The sequence below is a fragment of the Etheostoma cragini genome, chromosome 18 (genome assembly GCF_013103735.1).
Source record: "Etheostoma cragini isolate CJK2018 chromosome 18, CSU_Ecrag_1.0, whole genome shotgun sequence".
NCBI classification, from domain to species: Eukaryota; Metazoa; Chordata; class Actinopteri; order Perciformes; family Percidae; genus Etheostoma; species Etheostoma cragini.
In genome coordinates this window covers 6,731,657-6,756,415 of record NC_048424.1, presented here as the reverse complement: position 1 = coordinate 6,756,415, position 24,759 = coordinate 6,731,657, and the positions used below count along the sequence as shown (strand labels likewise).

General features: G+C 43.0%; 1 protein-coding gene across 2 annotated transcripts in view; it reads right to left on the bottom strand.

The window, feature by feature from the left end:
• Positions 1-24,759, bottom strand: part of fut8b (fucosyltransferase 8b (alpha (1,6) fucosyltransferase)) — an 81,387-nt gene that overhangs the window by 13,266 nt on the left and 43,362 nt on the right. For both annotated transcript variants that reach the window (XM_034900921.1, XM_034900922.1), the window contains exons 2-6: positions 21,602-22,218; positions 13,391-13,509; positions 12,328-12,490; positions 7,106-7,220; positions 3,358-3,595 (exon numbers count right to left, since the gene is read on the bottom strand). In XM_034900921.1, coding sequence (XP_034756812.1) covers positions 3,358-3,595; positions 7,106-7,220; positions 12,328-12,490; positions 13,391-13,509; positions 21,602-21,804 — 838 coding nt within the window. In that variant the 5' untranslated portion in view covers positions 21,805-22,218. The remainder of the gene's footprint in view (positions 1-3,357; positions 3,596-7,105; positions 7,221-12,327; positions 12,491-13,390; positions 13,510-21,601; positions 22,219-24,759) is intronic.

Here is a 24,759-nt window from a genome sequence, read left to right as displayed (position 1 = left end):
TCATCTAAAAACAGGTATACTTTTCTTTCGTACTGTAATAACAAAAATCCGGGCACGCTTTTTTCATTCACTTGAATGGGAAAGTGTGTCAAAACTTTTGACCGGTACTGTTACTTGTATTCTCTGCTCAATTATTTTCTTCATCAAGGCACGAAGCAAATCATGGAGGGGTACCTTGTATGATTATTCTAATGTGGATTTTCTTGTAATGTTTTGTTTTTCCCACTTCCCACTGGAGGGAAGAAAATCAGCAGGTCCCATAATGATGCTTTGATTTCCATCCCGAAGCTATATGTTTTCCAGACAGAAATACCCTGTCACAGATGCATATATCATGCTTCCTCTCTTTGTCTATAAATGACTCGCATCCTAGGGGAAACACTCAGAAGAAAGTGGGCTAACCTTGTAAAGATAAATTAGGAGGTAATCCGGTACGGCTGCTGCATAAAATACCAACTTTACCTATGTTTCCATCCACACGGTTTTATCCGAATTAAGTGATATGGAATGAAAAATTGGAAAAAGTCAAATTTGATGGAATTTAATGAATATTGACTCTAAGAAAATACGTTTGCTCTCATTGGATTTTATCTTGATCAATATACTGCTTATGTGATAAACTGTGGTAGAAACGTTATTTCCCGAATAAATAATGAATTGTGGCTAATTTTAGGTCATTTTATGGTTGCAACCCGCCACACAACGAAAAAGTATTAGTTAATTTCTGCCCAGTATTTCCTCTCTGTCTGCCCACATGGCGAGTGTCAACAAAGACAGATGGAAGTGGACGTACGAGGAGACAACCGGCTTTCTGGATTTAGTTTATTAGGAACTCGTGAAGAAATGGCCAACAAAGGTTACGGCAAGCCATGGGTCGTCTTCCGGAGTAAATGGAAGGCGCTCAAACAGCGAGACATGTCTCAAAAAAGAGTTGTCTCGCAGTGGTGCTGGAGAAAAAATAAAAGGCAAGCTGCATCTGCATCAACCTAGCAATGTGTTGATAGCGTAGTTTTCTTATTATAGCTTGATATGTTGCTATCAGCTGGCACATAAACACTACAACTTGTGCAATATTGATCATGTGTTGGTAGACAGGGCGACCCATTTAGTCTAGAAAAACTTTGTAAATGCTTGCTTGAATGTTGTGCGATTCAGTGCAAAAATGAATGGAAACACCTTAAAAAAAAACTTTTGGATGGAAACCTTTTGGATGTAAAAAAAACATTTGGATGGAAACACACTTTTACCAGCTTTATTCGCATGAGTTTTTTTTTTACCAAACTTCCGATAATTTGATTGACTAGTGGATGGAAACTTAGCTACTGTCAATTTCCCACACAAATAACAAGGTTAGGCACACAATGCAAGTAATTGCTAAGTATATATAACTGAAAGAAGTATGATTATCAGATGACCACCAGGATTGGTGGCATTTAAAACAAAATGATAAATCAGGGATAAGGTTTCAGGAGTAACAAAATTAGAAAGGTTCAGTACATTCAAATATTTTACATGTACTGGGATGGCATCTGCTTAGAAATATTCAATGTACATCTACTTATTAATCTAAGGTTTTAGCATTTCCTCTGGACCAGTGCCCCAAAGAATGATATTGCTTGCACTTTTAACAAAAACAGGCATGCCCATAGGCTTACATTAGCTGTGCCTAGCTAGTTAGCTGGCCTGGTCAACAGAAAAGACTTCCTCTGCAAATTACAAGGCTGTATAAGCATACTCAGAATGCCAAAAGGCCTTGTAGTGAGTTTGCTGCGAGCAGCCAGATGGCATATATGGATCTATAGGAGGCTGTTTGCAGGACAGACATCAGAGAAAGACAGTAGATAGTGGAAAAAGACACATGAAAGACAGGAGAATAAAAAGGGAAAGTGCTAGGAGAGCAAGAGATAAGAAGGGAGAGCCCGGGAGAGCACAAGTCAAATGAAGTGATAGGGGAACAATATGGAGCTGAAAGGATGCAGTGATGAGAACAAGAAAGCAATGAGAGAGAAACTGATAAAGGGCGAGATAGAGAGGTGCAGGCACAGGCTCATAGTACAACCTCCAAATAATCACTGATTCACATTAAAAAATGATTTGGTTTTGTCATCTTAACATTGCCAAACCCACCCATACTGTAGGATTAACCATATCACAACCAACATTTTGACTCGTTCTGTATGTAATCTTATTCGTAAATGATTCTGCTGCCTTTGCAAACAAACTCCCCAAACAAGCACATCGATCTTCCGTCTAACGTATTCTGGTACCAGGTATACATAGGAACTCCCTTATGCTTCAACATGGTGTTCATTATGGACAGTCAGTGACTGGCGCAGAATTCTAATAACACACATAAATAACAAGAAGAAGAAAAAAGGTCTAGAGCCCCACTAGCAGCTCTGTGAGGCGGTACTTGAGGAGGTACAGTGGTGCTTTGAGCACAATTTCATTGTCAGCATGCTTTTGAAAATGCTACCGATACCAGTGAGAACATGAAATAGACACCAGGAAGTTCCGTTTGAAGGCCGATTACATGCCAAGACCCTGAATAGATGTTCACACGCCTTTGGGGCCCCCACTGACCTTGCACAAAAATTAATCAAAAATTTGATATTTATGGCTTAATACTCAAGATATTTGATTAATTCTTACACAACAGTTGCTCAATAGTAAAGTAGTTTCTTAGGGGGTTGTCGGTTCAACAAGATTTTCCCTTTCATGCATTAAGACAAGCACAAATCATTCAATTCTCATCGAACACTAGATTAAATGTTGACGTCAAAGTTGATTTTTGGCAGGGAAATGTTAAGTTTGCACAAGACAAGCTTTGAATGTGAAAATATGAGATCCTTAAGGCAGTCTTAGCAACGACCTGCAGCTGCAAGAGAAACGGATGCAGTCTTTCTCAGATTAAGACTCCATACATTTGCTGTTGTGGATAGTCCACGGTAGATATACTCAGTGAACAGGAAATGATGAATCCAAACTGGGCAAGGATTTACCAATTAACGGACAAAACAATTTACAGAGGTTAGACGAGCAGGCTGTTTACTAAAATCAAGTCACAAGATTTCTTGGCAATGAAACCTTTGAACAGCAACTTGCTGCTGCTACATTGGCTGCCAAAGTGCTTTAACAGGAATTGCACAGTCGTGCTTAGCCAGGGAATTCACACTTTGTTTTCGCTGTAGCAGCACAAAAGAGGGGTCTGGCAGACCCTATCTTTTAGCGGAGATAGACCAAAAAACATCCAGGGTTATTTGATTATTAAGCAACCAATCACATTCATTTGCAGGCAGTACTGAGGCTATGTGTGGCTCTGTGCGTGTGTGTGTGTGTGTGTGTGTGTGGACCTACCTGACCAGTGTCCAGTGGTGGCCCCAGAGCGGTCGGTGCAGGTGTTACTGACAGGCAGGAAGACGGTCTCCCAGCCGCCGGGGGCGTAGCGCCAGTTGTGGGACTCCAGGATGAGCGTGCGTTGGGTGCCATAAGCGATCATGAAGCAGTAGACAACATGGTGGAGCTGGCAGCCATAACCACAGCCCTTATTAATGTTACACACCAGCTTTCTCGCCTTACTGCAATCAGGGGGGTTCTGGGAGGAAAAGAGGAAGGATCGTTTCAACATTTTTTATTGCTTGACCTTCTTCTTTTATCGCTCAAAGCCCTGCTCTCTGACTTGTAATAACACATGGCTGATATTGTTTTCTTTGTTCCCTTTGCCTGTGTGTCTCCCACTCCACTCCGGACTAATTGTATACCTGTTCACTCTTTTTCTCGGTTTGCCTCGGTTAATTGTTAAAGGATCAAAATGGTGATGAACTATATATTTACATTTTACGGTAACAAGTATTGTCTTGGTAGACAAAGACAGATTTTATATTTGGGTTTGGTGTTTTCCTGGAATTTGTTGACAATCAGAAAAAAATCACCAGCCACATCCTTTTATATCTTCCTCCTATATCTCCCTTTTGTAGCTCTTGCATTCTCTCATTCACTGCCACCTTCTGCTTCCTTCCCCGTCTATTTCTTATTCTCATTATTCCCCCCTCTCTCTCTCTCCCTCTCTCTCCCTCTCTCTCCCTATGTTTTTATGCTCTGATACCCCCTCCTCCTTTTCCTACTCTCTCTTCAGTTCCCTGTCTCACTCCCATTCCTCATCTCATAAATTAGCTTCGATATCACACACACTCTGAGGGGAAGAATACTAAATAAGAGGTGCTGGGGGTAGAAACTAGGACTTTTTTTCCGTAAAAAGAAAACAGGGAAACCAACAGAGTCACACATGCCGTGTTGTCGATGTGTCCCCGGGCGGTTTGATTCGCTCAGCAGCCAGTCTGATCGAATCCACAACGCTTGTGCCAACCAGCTTCCTAAACAGCAATTACGGGCTGATGGGAGTGTTTTCCTCATTAGGCTGCTGCATCTGTAGAGGGTTCACAGTAATCAGGCCGCGCGGCACCCACCGGCTAGCAGAGTACAGCAGCCATTGAACTGACAACAAGCCACGCAGGTATTTCCCTGGAGTTACAGGCTGCCGGTTCACTACTACCCCCAAAGGTGTAAGCTAATTTACTGTGCTAATAATCTACATTGGCATCCTGACAAAAGAATCTGAGCCGCAATTTCTGCATGAGATCAATATGTGGCATGAGCCATGTGGCGTAGAGGCCATCCTTGGATCCCTGTTTGATATTGATGTGGCTGGAATGACTCGAAAGCACTGAGAGACTCGGTTCTAGGATAATGACGGCAGATGCATGCAAAAAGCAGCATCTGAGTACCGCTCTGTACTGTATGTTAAGTGCCTGTTTAAATGGTGAGCTTTTTGAGGGCCAATGCAGAGGGATTCAGTTCAGAGAAACAACAGTGATATTGTTTATATTGGAAATATGGCTGAAAACAACCAGGTAAGAGAAATAGTATGTCAAGCTCAGGTAATTTTCCACTGTGATGCCCACATTCCAAAAAAAGAGTGGAAGATGACAGGAAGATGTGCACACTTTAGTAAGGCCTATGCTTTAATATGAATGTCTCATAAAAACCCATCCTTTGTGTGAACTGTTGTAACCTGACTGTTATATAACCACTAAGTTGCCAGTAAGTCTGATACTCCATGTATTTTTCTGGACTTTTCAAATATGTTATACCATCAGTAACCACCAGTGTCGCCAAATCGACCAGGACTAAAATCTTAAAGCTCCAAAAACCTTTTTTTAACAAGCTGTAAACACAATACTAGTCAGGTTTCCATCCAAATGTATTGCAAAAGAATACTTTCCATCCAGTACTATTATGTGGTTATTGGTTTATCGAGATAAGCAGTAGGTGGTGTTGATTCCATTTTAGTATAGAAAAAGAGGGTGCAACAAGATGACGTGATTAAAAGAGCACCAGTCAAAGCCCAAACAGTGAAAAACAATGTAGAAAGCTTGCTTGAAATATGACATATCTGTTTGTTTCCTCCCACTTGCCCTTCTCTCGCTCTCTCTTTGTTCCTCATCCAACAAATGAGACAAGAATTAGCTAACACACTAAGAAAGTAGTGGAGCTTCTCCTGTTGCTGTTGCAGAATTCAAGTTGCTGCAACCCCTAAGGTCCCTGACAAAATACTGAGAGACTGAACAAAAACAGTAACAGTGTGGCTGTTATAACCAAAACAATGTAGAAGTAAGGGGAACTGCCTGAGTCGGCTGATAATCCTCTAAGAGATCATGAATTTGACCATCCTCTTTCACAACCAATATAAAAATACTGATTATAGCTACTTTAAGGATTAAAACTTTATGGTGCTGGACACGCTTGTTGAGTGACTATGTGATCTTTAGGAAATGCAGTGCAAAAGAACGGCAAAGATCGAGAAAAACAAACAAAAATACACAATTTTTGTCACTACCAATTATAACCAGCATATAAAGGCTCACAGTGCAAAAATAGATGAAAAGAGTGTCCAACAGAAATACATCTGAAGAAGCCAGCCATGTTCACCGAATGTTTTGAGTGGACAGATGGGGCAGACGCAGAGATGGAGTTAGTCAAACCAGGAATGAAGGGAGAGGCTGGTGTGGGTGTCAGAGATAGCAGGATAGGAGGGTGGAGTCTGTCACTGTGTGGACATATAGTTGTATGAGTGTGTGTGAGAGAGAAAGCCACACACACGCACACACACACACACACACACACACACACACACACACACACACACACACACACACACACACACACACACACACACACACACACACACACACACACACACACACACACACACACGGCAACTCACTGCATCCAAGTGTGTGCATCAATCTTGCGGCCGTGCGTTGTGTGTGCGTGCGTGCAGCAATTGCCCGCATAGGTGTGGGTGAATCCATCTGTGCACAACTCGGTGTGTGTGATGAATTAGTGACGGCAGCTGGTGGAGCGGTGTGATCCCTCAGCGGTGGTGACAGCAGCTGTTAGTGGTGCTGTCGCCGCCCAGCCAGACTGACTGGGTCCTCTTCATCAAACACACCGGCTCATTAATGCTGCAGGGCCCAGTGCCGGGGCGCACCACCCCACCCGGGAACCCAGCAGCACCAGAGATGGGGGAGGGGAGCAGGGCTGCTGGGGTTGAGTGGATGTGTCATGGGTCTCAGGTTGTTGCTCTATGCATATCTGCATCTACCTCAGCCAGAGTAAATATGTGTGTGTCTGTCTTTGTACAGCGTAGAGGTTTTTGCATTTCTGCATATGTGTGTCTGCCAATCTGTTATTTGCAAGTCTGCATGTGTGTCTATGTGTTTTGGCATATGTGTTTGTGTGTGTCACTAAACTGCTGACAAGCAACAAGAATTCTGCTTGTCAGATCCGACTGCTGAGACAGTCTGCTATCACACCCCCTCACCTGCTCCTCGTGGAAACTGATGCCGACAGTTATGGATGGTGAGATGAGACAAGCAAGTGTGAAAGAGGTCCTAAAACATGCATATACGCAGTCGTATCTGCAAGAGATCCATTTGCATAAATGCTTACCATGTATTTGTGTCTTCATGTAGGTGTGTATATGACTGTGTGTGTGAGGCTGAGAGTGCAAGGCCAGTTGGTACAGGAGTGGGTCTGTAGGTACCTGTAGGTAGGTGATTCTGTTCTGGACCAGATCCGACAGGTCTTTAGCTTCCTTTATTCTCCACTCGCCCACGCCGTCCGCCTGGCTGAGGTAGTACAAGTCTGTCATGATGGACCTGCAGACACATACACATTTCAAAACTTTAGTTATGTAGGTATTATAACGAGGTGAACAAAGACACCGATTGCTACAAACTCTGTTGCGCTGTGGAGGAAGGTCTGGCAATGCGAGGCTAGTTCCTAGTAGACCAGACCAGGGACCCTGGATCTTCTTTCTCTATTTGGCTCTGTTTGGGTCAACTGCATTTTTAAATGTGTCTGGTTCACTGCCTCCTGCTCTCTTTCAGACGGAGTCTTTTTTTTTTTTTTACTAATACATTAATGTTGGGTTAGGTATGTTTTCCAGGTGTCCATTTCAGAATCGGCTACATTCATAATAGAATAGTTGTACCAACTAGACCGTAGAACAAATCAATCAGCAGGATTGTTTTACGTTACTTAATATTTCAGTTATCTAGTTCACAGGATAAAACAAAAATAGGCCGTTTCTAAACTGATTATAGAAAGACAATATATAATATGATGGTATAGCTACATCAAAATATCAAAAGACATTTACTGTGTATGTCAGTGCCCACCCCTACTTAAATGGGAACTACGCGTTTTTATACTTAATTTATCTTAACTGAACAGCTTCAGAGTCATTGGAATGGTTATATGACTTTTTTCAAGTGGAATGATGGTCGTCTCGCTCCACCCTAGCGCCTGTGAGCGGAAAAAACTCCCTTGCAACTTTTGGTCGGTGAGTCACCGGACTCTGCGTCAGGAAGGATCACATGATATCAGGTCTCGCAATGTAACAAACTGCTTCACGACACCGTAAACATACGGCCATTAGGGAACCGGCTAACAAGGTAGCGATTGAGTTTTTCACACTATCGTGATGTCTGAGTCGACAAAAAAGAAGCAAAAAGCTGGGGAAGTATTGTCAGAGGAACAGAGAAAGAAGAAACGGCAGACTATCCAAGCGAGGCGTCAGACACAAGTAAAAATAGGAGCTGCCAAATATCTAGTCTGAAGCTGTAGGTGGAGCTCTATAGAGAGAACTGCAAGCAAAAAGTGAGAAAACAGCAAAGAAATGGCCAAAACTACATATCGCCCCCTTAAATATGCAGACCAGTTTTGTCAACATGATCTTGACTAAGTGAACTTGCATATTTTATTCCTGTTGCAATACTTACATGTATTGTCTGTGACTTTACTCCTAGTCCAGATAGGATGCATATCTATATATGCAGACACTTCTTCTCCTCCCATAGAATACATTTACTTTAACTGACCTTATATGATTTTCTGCACAGAAATTCTCCTCAACAAAACGTACAGACAGATGATAAGAATCTACTGAATCATGTGACTTGTGTTCACCAGCAGGGAGATTGCGAGACCAAATCCTTCACCAACATAAGTCCCTATAACATTACGTAGGGCAGGACAACAAGGTCCAGGGTGCTCAGGAAGTTCAGTCCGATGATTGAAGGTACTCTTTTGGTCTGGAATTCAGTAAGAAAATAAGTATGTCCTTTTTTTTCTAAATATTACGTAGGGATTTAGATAGAACATCCACTAAAGCAGCACATGTTAATAGTTGGTGTGTGTAACATTACCGTGGCTCATCATGGTTACGAATGGTTCAAGAAAAAGTGTGTCAAGCTGACTGATCACAACGTCTTTCTGGTTGTTTAGCTCGGTTTTGGATTAAGTCTGCCATCTGCAAAGCCTCTGACAGCAAATATGTGCCATGTCACACATCGCCAACTATTGTGACCATCCACTTACAAACATGCCCAAGAGCTCTAATTCTTGCAGCTGTGAGCAGATACAAACACATCACAAACACTCACACACACACAAGCAAGCTTAATTTATTACTCACTTCTTTGACCCAAATCAGTCACATCCTGTGTGACTGAGGGTTATTTTGCATATATTCAGTAGTGCATGCAAAGACACATACTGACACATAAAGGAGATAAACGTAACATATCCCAACACAGCATTGCGGCAGGGTGAATGGTGCCTTTTTCTACAAATAGGACAGTATCATTACTCATTGACCCATTTTAAAGCTGGAACCACAATGTGTGCACGGATGTCAAACACTCTTCCAAAAACACACGGGGGAGCAATCACCAACCCTCTGAGGGAAGGAAAAGCTAACCTGGCTGGCCGCAAAACTTAACAAGAAGGAATCAACATACAAGCCCTGAGGAATTTGGCAGCAAGACAGGGGAACACCACACAACCGTAATTTCCTTTTGCATTGGGGGAGTGTATGCCCTTATGTGTGTTTAAATGTGTGTGGTCTTGGGGATATGTAAAGCTTGTGGGCTTCCCCAGTGCTTCTGATTGGCTGCAGCCACTGGGCTTGGCAGCAGAGCACAGCTTCTCTGAGTACTGATGCTGCACAAACGAGAGAGCTTTTACAAGGTTTCAGGCTAACATTACAGCATAAATATATCACCAGGCCAGGTAAGCCAGAGGATAGGCAGAAGGGAGGGAAGATAAAAGCTACTCTTTCGCTGACCTATAGGCCCACAGCAAGCTCTTCTATGGCACAATGTGAGCCATTTGGTGGGAAATGAACACTGAGTTTACACTATTTAACACTGAGCCCTTAAAAAGGGGTTGATTTAATTCCTTGTTTACCCTTCGACACAACAGTTTCAGACATAGTTTCCTATTCATCCTGTTGCATCAATGATCAGTGTTTTACATACTGTTTGGGGTTTTTAGGATTCCCCCTTAGTTTAAATTGTTAGACAATTTATGTCTATCATACTTTTGTGGGTGATTCTTCTTTCTTTGTGCTTCTCGTCTTTGGGTTCAGTCTAAAAATTACTGCAAATATGTTTAGTAAGTTTCTCATGTTTGTTCACTGTTTTAATTGTGGGTTTTTAGTGAGACCTTTATTTTCTAAAGATATAGTGATATACTGTAAGTTCAGGAGACACATTGCATTTGTTTGCAGCATGTACAGTACTGTGTAAAGCAATATATAAATAAATCCCTAAATATCTCAAACATGTAGTCATTTTTATCTACATATTATTACCTATTACCTGTCTATATTATAATTACCGTGCCACCCTGTGGCCGATTGGGTTCATATTTCTAAAGAAGCACATGCACACAATTTCTAGTTATTCCCCCAACTTTCATATTTTTAGCTCATTACAGCTCACAGTAATAGTATTATTAATAATAATAATAATAATAATAATAACTAAAACAGACAAACCTAGAAGGGCTCTACCGCTTTGCGGTTTGAACCCTAATAAGCTCTCCAGATTATCCATGTGTTAACTTTTCTAGAGCTTTCAACCCACTTCATCACTTCATCTTCCTTAGCAGATGGAATTTGACCGGTTGTCATGGAAATATACGTAGATGTTTAAAACTATTTTCCTGTGCTTTAAGTACCTTCTTCTTTGAAACTCAACAAGATTGTTTCAGTTCATCTTTAACTGAGACTTGGTATGAAGATGCCCTGTGATGTGGTGGTTTACTACAGTATATTTTACTGATACACAGGCACCAGTATGGTGATACACTCTTCTGTGATGCAGAGGCGTTGATTTCCTGTTTACGATATTTGAACTTCGATCTGTTTCCTTTTAACTGTCTATGAAACACTGTGAAACTAACAGCTCTTCATAACGCAGCGATCGTTATCATTGGGAGAGGGGGTAAATAATTGTATACTTTTTAAAGTGTGCTACATGTCTATTTTACTCGGGTCAGGAAGTATGTCAGACAAGGACCCGCTCCCTGAGCAGAATTTCAATGAGGGCGCCGTGCATTTATAGGAGTCAAACATTTCTCTGCTCTTTCCACCTCTGCCCCTATCTGTGCTGGCTCTCCCAGCCTTTGCCTTCAGCACTAAGAAAGACTGCATGTGTGTGTGAACATGCATGTCTGTGTGTGTGGGGTGAGGAATGTCTTTGGAAAGCTGTTTAGGCACCAATGACTAAACAATGGGCCCTGTAAACAATGGGCCACTTCGGCAGGATTACAATGAACCCCTTGGCTAAGTAACATCGAGCCGTTCTTCATTCAGCCGTGTGGAGGTTGTCCACATGACAGAGAGTGTGTATCTATGACCTTTGCCCTTTGTTTCTCAGCAACCACAGCCAGTGCTGCTTTCAAGATCTGTCTAAAGTGTCAACTTTCTGAACACCAACACCTATCCACCTAGGACTTCCGCTAATTCATTGACAATTTTCATCCTCAATTGATCTGGGGATTATTTTGTTCAAATAATCGATTCATCACTAAAGGTCCCATGTCATGGTGCTCTTTGGATGCTTTTATATAGACCTTAGTGGTCCCCTAATCCTGGATCTGAAGTCTCTTTCCCAAAATTCAGTCATGGTGCAGCATTACAGACACTAGAGCCAGTCCCACAATGAGCTTTCCTTAGGGTCTGCAATTTCTGTAGAGTCTGTAGCTTTGGAGGCGGAGAGACGCACTTTCAATGCTACTACTTTCTTACCTCAAATTAACAGTCATTCCTAAGGGTTATATTCGTCTAAATGCAAGCAAGAAGTAAAGTAAACAAAATTAAAAATCGAATCAAACATCTTATGTTGACTTTTTGTACCTGACAGTTCGATAATCTTCGATTGTTTTTTGGTCGACACCAATTAAGAATTGAGATTCAATACCCGGGCCTGTGTATACCATGTGGGTTAGGCTGATTGCTTAGTAATATCAGTTAGACTAAGGGAGTCACAGACCTAGAGATTAGTGATGTGTGATAACGTTGGTAGCGTTTACATTTACTCAAAGGTAGAACATCCTTAAGGAATAAGAGTCCCAGTACTTGATGGGAGTGTGTTAAGTTGAAGAAACCGCACACAAAGAAGAAACACAAGCAATCACACTCATATCTTTGAGTTTGTTTGGGTTTCAAATTCACCAAATGTGCAGGACTTTTTACTAGAGCAGACACAAAAAAAATGCAAACTCCACACAGAAAAGCTCCGCCAGCCAGGTCTGCTTCAACCTCCTCTGTGGAGGTGACAGTGTAATTCATTGAGACACTGCCCCAATAACAACAGTCTGATTCACAGATTTCAGTGTCAGCTCTGCCACATATGTAATGGCTTTGTTCAAATCACTGTGGAACATTTTGACATTTCCACTTTGAAGGATGCTAACCTCTCTTGGTGTCCCAGGTCCTGCAGGAGCGTGTCGGCGTACTTCTGCCTCTCGCTGAGCTCGGCGTTGGCCAATTTCTTCACCTCGCTGCGAACAAAGTACCAGAACTCCTTAACACCGTTCTCCACCGTCCTCCGCAGCTCCTCCTGAGTGGGCCCTGGGCCTGCAGGGGGACGGGGGGTAAGTAAGCGAACAGCTCACAACATAACATAACAAAGATACTCAGCTGGCATGACAGTTTAAACACAGGCATCATCTAGAACAATGAATCGATGACGTTAACGTCAAAGCTGTTCCACGGGAATACAGCTGGGAGGAACAAGATAGGAAAGGACGCGAGGTCTTAAGGAATGTTTGAGCATTATATTACATGAGTCTAAACAAGCTAATGGAACAAACCAAGCTGTAACCACTAAATGTTCCCCTTTTATTCTTTGTCCCTTGGTGTTGCCTCTCTCATGTCTTTTCTCACACAGTTCTAACAACAGGAAGGAAGTATATACCCCAGCTGAGCCCAACAATGTGGAGTAACCCACATGCATAACACAGCTGACTGCTCTGATTTCTGCGGAGAGAAACAAAAAACAATCCAGGAATGGGAAGGACAGCCTCAAGCGTCAAGAAGGAGGAGGTGGTGGTGGTGGTGAGGGAAAATCTCTTTTCTTATGTTGCACTCTCTTCTCTCCTCCCTCTCTCCATGGGTGGAAAAAAGCTTGAGGGTATTTTTAGCTTTTTCTTCCCCTGCGGCAAGATGGAAAGGCTGACCCCTTGGTGCCCTCTACGCTCACATGTCCTTTATATTCTCTCTGTCTTTTCTCTCCTCTCTGTCCTCCATTCAGGCGGCTTCCACTTCATTCACTCTTTTACCCGCTCACTTGACAGCTTTCGCTCCCCTCTGACCACTGCTTAGAGTGGGACATACACGTTATAACCCTGCCCATCCGGCGCCACAGCTCTGCCACCATCGCCAGGCTGCAGCTTAAGCTCACATGAGAGGTTGACTGGTTTCAACCATATGTAGCCAAGACTGGTGCGGACCTTTACATGACCCTGCCCTGCTTACCATCTCCAGTGAGTTTCTGGAAGCTGTGGATCTTCTGTTTAGCTCTGGTTAGCTGGTCCTCCAGGGAGCGCAGTCTCCCTGCAGCGAGGGAACCGGCTTCTGCCTGACCCTCTGGTATCCTTGGGGAGAAAACCACAATGAGAGGATGTGATGGGTGAGCATGGGAGCATGTGTACAACGAGAGAAGGAACACAACGCAAACATGTCTTACTCTGCACAAATTCCCTGCTGAAATGGTAAAACTGTATCTCAGTAAAAATCTAATCAGAAAAAAAATTATACTCAGTGTAGCGTTGCAAGTAATAAGTAAATTCATTTTTCAGAGAAGCTCTCAATCTATTTTTATTACTCAATTAAGTAAAAAAAAGAAAGAATACAAAAGCATGCCCATAAGTTTCCAAAGACCAAGTTGCATATTTAGTAAAACAGCCCCTTTATTTAATTTGCTAAATTCCTTAAAAAACTAAAACAATCATTAATAATGTAAATTGCTGACTAAGCAAATGGTTCAGCACTCACTTCATGTAAAACTACTGGATATCATGTTATTACATCCATCTTCATCCGCTTATAATTACACGTGATATTTCCAAAGCAATGCAAACTAGACAAGAGAGTAAATTTCTGCTTCACTTATGTTTATTGGGCAACACCATGGATGAATTATCTTGAGAAATACATCATTTTTAAGTAGGCTGCAGATTAGACCATTGACAGTTTTCTCCCTCACTTAGGGCGTTTTCACACCTACCTAATTTGGTCCGGACTTTTGGACTTTTCAGTTTGGTCCGCACCAAAATTGCAAGTGAAAAAAGTGCCTCAAAAGACCAAATCTTGGTCCAATCAAAAGAGGCGGTCTCAGTCCGGACCCAACTGAACCATGGCTCGGTTCGTTTGCAGTATGAAAACACTTGTTGGACATTCAGACCGATTACAGATATTTAGTCAACTGCGTACCATAGAAGAAGAAGAAAAACCCCGGTAAAAAAGATTTAAAAGATTAGATATTTAATTTCAATTTGGTCAGACAAAAACATAAAAAGTCAATTAGAAAACACTTACAAAAATGTTGACATTTAAATGTCTGCAAACGTTTGCACTACGAGAACGTACATTTCCTGCGAGTACTGTGCTTGTGGTTGGTGCTGACGTTGTTGCCGTTGGTAGTAACACCATATAACGCTGTCAGGATTTGCTCATTCATTTGTTTGCTCATTTTCATTCATACGTAAAAGTACACACCAAAAAATGTCGACATGACAACACGCCAACGTCAGACGCGCGCCCGTTTACTCTCCAATCAAAGGGAGACGCAACACACGTGCATGTGGACGACACGCCGTAGGTATGTCATGGAAAGTTCTTAACTGCGCTAACAAAATCACTATGTGAAACCAAAAAGAAGGGGATCAAATTGTTTGGCATGTGTTGTTTTGTCTCCCTCACTCGCAGCTTTCCTCTCTGTGGGACGCGTTCCATGTCTAAGTGAATTGCTCGTAATTGTTTGTATCTGTTAATTTCTGAATATAAAAAAAGAATTTGATCACAAAAAAAGTACAGGATCAAATGTAATTAAATACAAACGTTGGTTTTGGACCTTGGTCCGGACATTTAGGTGTGAAAAAGCCTTCAGACTTCATCCTCAACCATTTCTACACCTAAATGGATGACCACACCGCTCACTTCAAAGTCTTCTTCCACCATCAACCAAAATTAGAATGAACTTTTAACAAATTAAAAAAAAAACACAATTACATCAAAGCTATTAAAGTGCAGTCAACAGATTAAAAATAATTATTTGCTGTCCTTTGGCCATTTATCAACAGCCAAACTTAATATCCCTTTACATTATTGTACATACTGTATGCTGATTGGTGCAGTGGCCACTGTGAGCATGCATGACAGACATTTGTGCTCAAAAGCATCATATTTAAAGGGCGTGGCAATCTAACAGCTGATAATCTTGCTAACTGCTCATTAAAGTTGAAAAGATGTTCGAGCAGTCTTTCAGTCCATTTATCTCATTGCACATTATAATAATTAACAAGCTATTTTTAAATGCAAATCTGTAAATGGATCTGTGTTAAAGGGACGCTAGGCCATTTCTCTGTTCCTCAGACAATGTTTTCCTAGCTTTTTGTTGCTTTTTTGCCAGCTCAGCCATGATGATAGGGTGAAAAACACAATTTTTACGATGTTAGCCGGTTCCTGGATGGGCGTATGTGTGCACAGTGCCGTGAAGCAATTCGTTAGATCACGAGACCTGATACCACGTGATCCTTCGTGAAGCTGAGGTCGGTGGCTCGCTGGCCGAAAGTTGCAAGGGTGTTTTTTCCGCTCACAGGCGCTAGGGGGGGGGGGGGGGGGGGGGGGGGGGGGGGGACACCACCATTCAATTCAAAAAAAGTCATATAAGCATTCCAATGACCCCAAAGCTTTTAAGGTAAATTAAGCAAAAAAAAAAACTAATAAATTCAAATACATAAATAACCATTTCCGCAACCATTTTCATGCATGTAATGAAAAACTATTTCAAATCAGTCGAGGAGAAAAGACAACCTGCCACTGACATTATACCAAATCAATTCCTCTACATAAAACTATTAAAAATTGAATATGTATGAATGCACAGGGGCATTGGAGAAGTGCTGCAAAGGCCATGTTAATGAGTCATCAAGGCATGCAAACTCAATTTGCTCCCTCAGTAAGGAACATCAGTTGCTGGCAGGCATAAAGATGAGACTTTTAAAGTTGCAACAGCCCTTCTTGGTGCACAAGTCCCCCCTGACTGTTCAAGCCCTGTCCTTCCACTTCACTGAGCACTAACCGAGCATTGTGCTTCAAAGCAATGGAAATAACAAGAGAAAAGGATGGATATGTTAACTTCTTCATTATGTAAGCGTGTGATGGACAAGGATCCCTTTGCATCATGGGTATTTACTGTATATGTAAGTCTTAAATTAATGCTCCCTTTCTCTGTGAAATCTGTAAAGGCCAATTCCAGCTGCCGGACACGTATCTCTTGAAATAAGACCAAGGTGCATTTTCTTTCCAAGTATCATCTCCGCTGTATATTGTCACAGCTAAGTCTGTTCAAACAATATTCAACAGGATCTCCAAAAGGCCACACCCTTACCTGCTTGTCACACAATTGTACTGGAAGTAGGACATCTTCCTAAGTGACATCATTTCCCAGGGGTTTTAAGTGCTGCTAAAACTGTAACATAAAGCAACATGATCCATCGTTGAACAAGGCAGAAGAAATAGGCCAGACCAGCACAGGCTAATAAGTAGAGACGTGATACAGAGGTTAGCGAACAAGCTCCAAAGAGACATAAACTGCTGAGACAATACTGGTGCAGGCAAACCACAAGCATCCCCAAACAAGACATGTAGATATAAAATATATCCAAACACTCAGCGGTATCAAAACCCACAGACATACACACACACACGCACGCAGGAAGGAAGCAAATACTGTACACAAATACACAAATGATCCCCGACGGTACCTCTAGAGGACCTGAAGCAGAGACGAGATAAGGCAGCTGGATTTGACAGTGTCTTAATCAAACGATATAGGAGAGGTAACAGAGGAGAAAAACTCTGGCTCGGGGGAAGCAGGGCAGAAAGGTGGGGGGAAATACTGACGAGCGAAAGACTAAAGCTATGAAAGCACAGGGTGACGAGCCCCACCGGCACTAAGCACTGAGACGGAAAGCAGGTGAGGTTCAGCATGCAACCCAGTTTCCTCTGAAATGCTTCCCCAGCTGTCGCTCTATCGCCTCCTTCACCCGCACCTGATAACCATGGAGTAAACAGGGTGATCGGAGCCAGGCGCAGCAGTTTCAACAGTGCCTAGGTGGCACTGCAGTGCATACATGTTTCCGGGGTTAGATTTAATATAATCTGCTTGACTTCAAAAGAAAACCTGCTGTATGTGCTGACCTGGGAAACCATACATAAGGATGAAGATGTAAAGTATTCCGGCAGCTGTAGATTAAAGCAGGCTACGTTAACACAATTTGCCTTCAAGAGGAAAACGTGAAGAGGAAACTTTGTTCCCACAGTCTGTGCGTAAATACGTGTGCGTATGCAAATGGCCACACTGTGATGCATCAAACACTGGACTGACATGTTCCAGCCTTTAAACTCACTGTGTGTTAAACAAAACCACTTGACTCCAATAAGACAAGCTTATGAACCACAGGAATGTGCCAGTGGCAAAACACACACAAACACTATAAATGTGTGAAAAGGTGTGGTCATTACCATGAAAAGTTTGAAGTCATTGGGAACAGTAATTGTATGACTGTCTAATACTGCATTGTATAAGTACTACAGTAATTATGTATATGAGCTGTTTGAGTGGATATTTCTGCACTGCATCTCCTTCCTTTGCTGTCTCCATGTTATGTCCACTGACTGAACAATATAATTCCAAGTAAACTGATTCTGAATAGTGCATTCTTGCTTTGAATGCTTCAACGCCCCAGTACACTCAGAGCAAGCCAGCTCCGCTTCGAGCCCTACTTGACAGAGATGTCCTGACCACAGACAGCTCTCACAATGGGGCTAGTGTATGTGGTAGTATGCCTTAACTCGCCGTGCCTGAGCGACGGCAGGGTCGATGGCAGTTCAGGTCGTGAAGCAGCCGCAGAATCTGTTTGGTGGGACCGCACTGGGTTAAACCCATTACAGGATAAATGAGTCAAGGCCTTCTTGTACATGCGTGGACAGTGGCCTCACTACCCCTAAATATGTTTGCATTGGCATTTTTCTTTTACTTGAAAGAAAGGGACCCAGATAAGGCAGACATATGCAAAATGTAACACATGTAGACAAGCTTTAAGTGCAATGAAAGCAGCCTCCACAACTCTTCTCATCCCCTCATTCCTCATTTTCCATTTCCTCCTTGCTGCTCTTTACTTAGTGCAGTCCTCACATCATCCATCATGTTTCCTTCCTCTTGGCCTCCTCTGCATCGCCCCCTTCCTCCCTCCAGGCCTCTGTTGGCATGCTTGGGGGATCGATCAGGTCCTCATCGCTCAGCCCAGCTGTCACTCTTACCACTCGCTCCCTCTGATGTCACACCATCAGGCCGGCGCGTGTCATTGTCTCCACAGGAGCCGTGGCTTCATGCCCGAGGTGACTGACAGCTGCAGAAAGGGCGGAGCCAGGCAAACCGAGCAACTCGACCTCGTGCTCACCTCTCATTAATGCTGCTGGGTGATTGGTAGGTTGGCATGCCGCCTGTCACTCAAGTCACTCAGGAATGGCCTGAATAACTAAACCACTGGATTGAATCAGTAGGCCAGCCAGGTGATACTAATTTGAATCTAAACAGTAATTGATAGAGTGATTGATTTCACATGACAATTCTAATTCAAAAAATTATGGAGAGAGAGAGCAAAAATAGGTAAACTGTGATCAAATGCGTATGAAAAATCCATTTAGCAGGTTGAATAACTAAGTATCTTCCTCCTCTCAGCGATGCTACACAAATGTGCAATTTGTGATCAAGAAAATCAATATCCCATGCACACTGCTTCAGCATGACTATCACTCTCTATCATAAAGCCGACGAGACAATGTAAACCAGATCCCTTCAGGTATGTAATGAATGCACAACACTGCCCAATACGGCATTACACATCCATCTAGTGCAGCTCTGGTGTGATGACGACAGTAACCAAGTTAAATCCTACTGAACTATAACTTAATCTCATTGCAGTTGTGTATCTACTGCTCAACTCAACATAAAGGTGTAATGACAGGTTTTTTCTGGGTTTAAATCTCTCTGAGGCCACTCATAAAAACATATGCAGTAATGTGAAGGTTAGGTACTTTGAATGGCACCTTTATTGTCTTATGTCAGCGCCATGCTTGTAAACAACTGGTTCTGCTACTTGTGCAACATTCAGAAATTCACGTTCTCAGTCCAAATCTGCAGAACGTGCATGTCAGTGAACTGGGTTGGGCATGCGTTGAGCTAGTCGATAAGTAAACTTGTGAGTTGTTACATAGTCAGTCAGTCAGTCCGTGACAGCCTGCAAGCTGGAGTCTGGCTCGGCTCCATGCCTCTGTCAGCAGTTTTGTAGTGGAATAAGAGGGAGGACGGAGGTGGAGAAGGAATTAAACTAGGAAGAGGAGGAGGCAAGGAACGGAGAAGGGAGGGGCTGTGGCAGGAATGATGGGCAGCTCACTAACAGCCTCTTTGGGTCAATTAGAGCTCTAATATAAGGATAAGAGACACTACAGGGAGGTGCAGTTCAATCGGGGGCCTGTATCTGACCACTGCACGCCCCCCCCACCACCCACACACACACACACACACACACACACCCACACACCCACACACACACAAAGACACAGAATTGAACAGAGGACAAACCAACCCGTCTCTGTCGATAGCTCACAAACCTCAGAAAGCCAGTTGCCTGCTTTTGGCTTGCTGTGCTATATACTTAGCTGAAGCTGAAGCTTAGAGGGACTTGAGAAGGCCCTGTAGCGCTGCCCCAGTGAACAACTGTGGCGGCCTCGGTCCCAGATCAACAACTGAACTCAATAACAAGCAACAAGCGCGCAGTGTGTCGGGGACCCATCTGGACACTGGTCGACTGAAAGCTGCACTTGTTCTTTATCTCATGAATTACACCTTTGTTTCTCAGCCAATTTTGAATAATTACAAAAGCAAGGGATTTAATCAGGGACCAGCTGTCTGAAGCAACGTGTGTGCATGTGTTTTTATGTTTGTATGTACCGATAAGGGGCCCAGCATCAAAGAGAATTTGAATATCACAGAAGAGCAGCAATGGCAACATCTGAAGCTCAAATTCGCTGTAACATGACTCACACGAGGACACACTGCTGCATTTCCTGCACATGCATGCACACTCAGTTGGACATACACACCGATGTTCAGACCCAGAGTGTATGCGCGGAGAGAAATGCTGTCAGCATGCAGAGATGAGAGCAGAACCATCTGTCTCTCTATTACTCTTAGCTTGAATGTGTGAATGATGCTGTGTGGTTAATGGGCTCGTACAATGTGCTATTGTCTGCCAAAATAACACAATAAAATCTGGTGAGGTGTATGACAGTCCATCCATCTGTCTGTCACACACAGTATCTCCGCCACCACTCATCAGCTTCTGATGAAACTTTGCAGCAACGTTTGTTTAACTGTATGGGGCACAATATACTGACTTAATCATATGCTGATTACATTTTCACAAAAAAACTTAAGAAACAATCATCTCATCGCCACATTCTGGGATTTGTAAAATTACTGATTAGACTACCAGGGAGCTGGAAGCCATTCTTAATTGCTGGACTTTTCAGAAACTTAAGGAAATGATGCATTGAACCATAGTTTGTTTTTCTAACTTCAAAAACAAAAGTAAACTGACTAGGCAAACAAAAAAAGCACATATCCTTTATTTGCTCAAAAGTGCTTTTGCGCAAAACCTTAGATCCACAGATCCAGTAGAGACAAAATTCTGGGAACTGATGCATTTTACCAAAGCAGTCCAACTGTGATGTTACATCGACTGGCCCAAGCAGGACCTTGCCAGAGCCAAGGAGATGGATATACTGACCCGGAGATTATAATGGAAAGGGAAGACAGTGATTCAGCGGTTTCTGTTGGGGATGTTTGTTTCTAAATACCTTGCTTAACTTTCATTACATTTACATGAATATGGATTTCCTTATTTTTTGTAATTATTTAGTTTCCTTTGTTTTAATCACTTGTGGCCATATCCCAAATATATACAGTACTGTACGTTTACAAAGTAATAGAAGGAGAAACCTCGTACTTTAAACAGGATTATAACAGTGTCAAGGTTTCTGAACTCCATCTGCATGCAAGTCATTTTCACTCCTCGACATCTAGGTCACACTATTATTTCTGCACCGACTGAGTCACCTCAGTGGTTGATGATGAAGTCTCTTTGCTTTCTGGGTGCCTGGACTCACATGCCGTATACTGGTTTCAATCACAGTAATCCAGCTAGCGTATTCAGGTTTCTCAAAGCCAGGTATGGGTTTATCCAGTTATTTGAGACTAAGATAGGATTTCTGTAAACATATAAACAGAATACTAATGCACATTTCCCCTTATAAACACTCATTTTAGTAAAAGTACATTTGGTGTTGTTACAGTCAATCCACTCAATTATAAAAAATAAAAAAAAAGCTTGTTGTTACCTGAGCGATTCGGCCATGCGCCGCAGGTCTTCGTTCTGCTGCTTGAGCCGCTCTAGCTTGGCCAGGATCTTGGAGAGCTCCCTGCTGGACCGCTCTGGGTGTTCACTGTCCCTCACCAAGTGGCCACCGATGTAGAAAAGGAGCGTGCCCCAGGCCAACAGCACCAGGGTAATCCAACGCCATGAACCCGCCCAGGGCCGCATGGTGCAACCTTGCCCACCCAAAAATGCCTCTTGGTGTGCCTGTACACCCACCGACCCACCGGCCTGCCTGCCGGATGTGCACACACACTCTTTGCCCTGTCACCACAAGTGCCACAGCGCCACCCTTGGCATCGGCATCTTTGCAGGGATGGTGTACAGAAAATGACAGATGGGAGGGCGCTGAGTGTGTTTGTGGCTCAGGGGTGTGTAAGAAAAGGCAGCAGGTGTTTCTCCAGCGATCGACCAGCCCTTCCTGCGTGTGCTAAAGCATGGCTAGCATGCTCTGATGTCTGTGTTTCGATGTCCCGTTCGATGACTCCTCCCCTCCACCCAGCTCCGTGTTGACCAGCCTGTCCCGCACCGTCTTGCTGTTTCCTTCCAGTCCACACAGGAGTCTTTTATTGGAGTTGTTTCCTGTAAAAACAAAGAAAGACATGGGAATTAGTTGAGCATATTGTTTTGACTTGCAAATACTGTGTGCTTGTTGGTTAAAAATAAGCAAATTAAAATCATAAAACCAGTTTGACAAATGCTCCTGAAGAGGAGAGCCAAGCATGACACGTCTCATATAATGCCACACAGAAACAGACAGCGCAGAACAGGGCAGGCAGACCGACAGTTAGACGCTGCAGACTGGTCCTGACTCAACCCTTTCTCAGCAGCCTACAGGATTGATCACCATGACACTGCAATTTGCATTTACATAGCGATGTGCAGTTCCTGAACTATGCTGCATTGCTGTTGAGGCAGGACAGGGATGTTCAACTTTACGAGTCCTGCCTGCATTCACATTATACACACACACATACACACACACACACAACCAAGAATACATTTTGTTATGTGTCATTTCCTCAACTTCCCATACCGCATCTTCAACCACATCCTAACACAATCCCACTTCCAACACATTCTCTCTCATAAGGCATGACTAAGCCTGTCAGTTAATGGATTTATTTGGAGACGGCTAAAACCCACAAAGTTCTCTACAAGCATTTTCCTCCTTCCCAAATGCCCGCCGCCATCCCCGTAGCCTCCGTGACAGAATGCAACATTGTCAAGGTGATACGGTGAGCTCACTGGAGCAGAGGAAAAGAAAAATCCCTGGATCATCACTTCCCTTCATCCCAAAGCAGCGGGGGACATGAGATTGCGTGCCGGGTTCACGAAGCAACCTTCGCTGTCAACTCCCCCAACAAAGCCCTGCCACGCAACTGAGACTAGTCGTGTGATGGGATGAAGACTGGCAGGTGTGTCGGTGCACACGACATCCAAGTGTGTACGTGTGCTATCATCTCTGAGTGTGTGCCACAGCGTGCTGGAATAATGGCAAGCATCTTAGAATGTCATGTGATTGGCAATGGTGGGCTGTGGTTGATTGACATGTCGCAGTATCACTGGTGCCTCTGTCTGTGAGTGTTCAAGACAGAGGAAAGTGTTCCTGCTGGGGTTCGCCTGGTAGCGCAGAAGTGGGTTAACAGTACCTCATGTTTACCATGGCAGCACAGTTAATAGGTAGGATGTATTCTGTCTTGCTGTAATACTATAGAGACTGTTCATGCATCGCTGGCACAAACTGCCCAGAATGTAACCGCTGAGCTGAGATCATTGGAACAATAAGGTGCAAACTCTTCTCCTTCATTTCTTATTGATATGGGATTATTGAAATTTGTGCAGACGTTACTTCCTTGCTGGTGCTCCTGTTGTGACTAACCTAGGCTGACACAAAGGTGGCTCTTCTTTATGCATGCAGCACAAGGATGTGTTGAGCTGTGTTTTATTATTTAAAAAAAAGAGCTGCAAGAGGGTAATACTCCACCAGCTATTACACCACGGGGACTTTACTAAAAGGCAGGCTACAAAAAACCCTTGTCACTGTGTTTGAGGAGCCATAATGAGGTTTGTGCTCAGTAGACTAAAACTGATAAAAATAAAACTGTTAGATGAGGGAGGCAACTGCTGCCGAATAGGATATGGGACATTTTTTGAGCTCACACTTCTAGCTAGTTGTTTGGCTTATACTTAAACATCAAGCTGAGCTGGTAATGTATATATGGCATATTAACAGAACTTTGGGAAAATTACGATGAAGTCCTCGCAGTTCATTGCCTACATGGGACACTCTTTCTCAGAGATATCAATTCAGAACACCTGAACACATGCAGGAAATGTTGTCTTTACCGGTGGTGATGATGTCATCAGGGCACTGATGCTGCCATCAATTGTCTCCAATTTGGCTTGTGATTTGTGGAAAGGTCTAATGAAAAACTGAGAATTGTAGGGTCTAGCATTTCTGAAGCTTCACTCATACTGGGGACTAAAAGTCAGAATATCTCACTTTTGCTGCTTTGATTTGCTTCTGATTCTTTTCGCGTTTTTTGTCTTATGCAAGCCCCACACCATCTTTATGGAAGTGCATTTCTAAATTGCTTTAGCACCACATTTAATAGCTTTAAAATTCAAAATATAATTTTACAATGTAAAAAAACAGGGATCAGCGTAATCAAAGACAAAGCACATAGAAAAACACCCAACACACTTAGGGCCCTATCTTGCACCCGGTGCAGCGCAGCACAAGGACCGACGATTGTTATTTTAACACTGTATTAGTAAAATGTGCCTAGGCTTATACACAGCGTGCACACTACGCTTGTTACACACACACACACACAAAATATGACGATGCAAATCCACCATCAAAATAGCAATGTGCCAAGGTACAAATGCACCTGGCTTTTAAAGGGAATAGGAGATGACACTCTGATTTAGAGCCAGACAGATACATATATATCGACGGGTCGATATTAGGTATTTCCTGATCTATTGTTATTCATAGAATTTAACAAAATCGATTTAACATATATATATACACTCACCGGCCACTTTATTAGGTACGCCTGTCCAACTGCTCGTTAACACTTAATTTCTAAGCAGCCAATCACATGGCGGCAACTC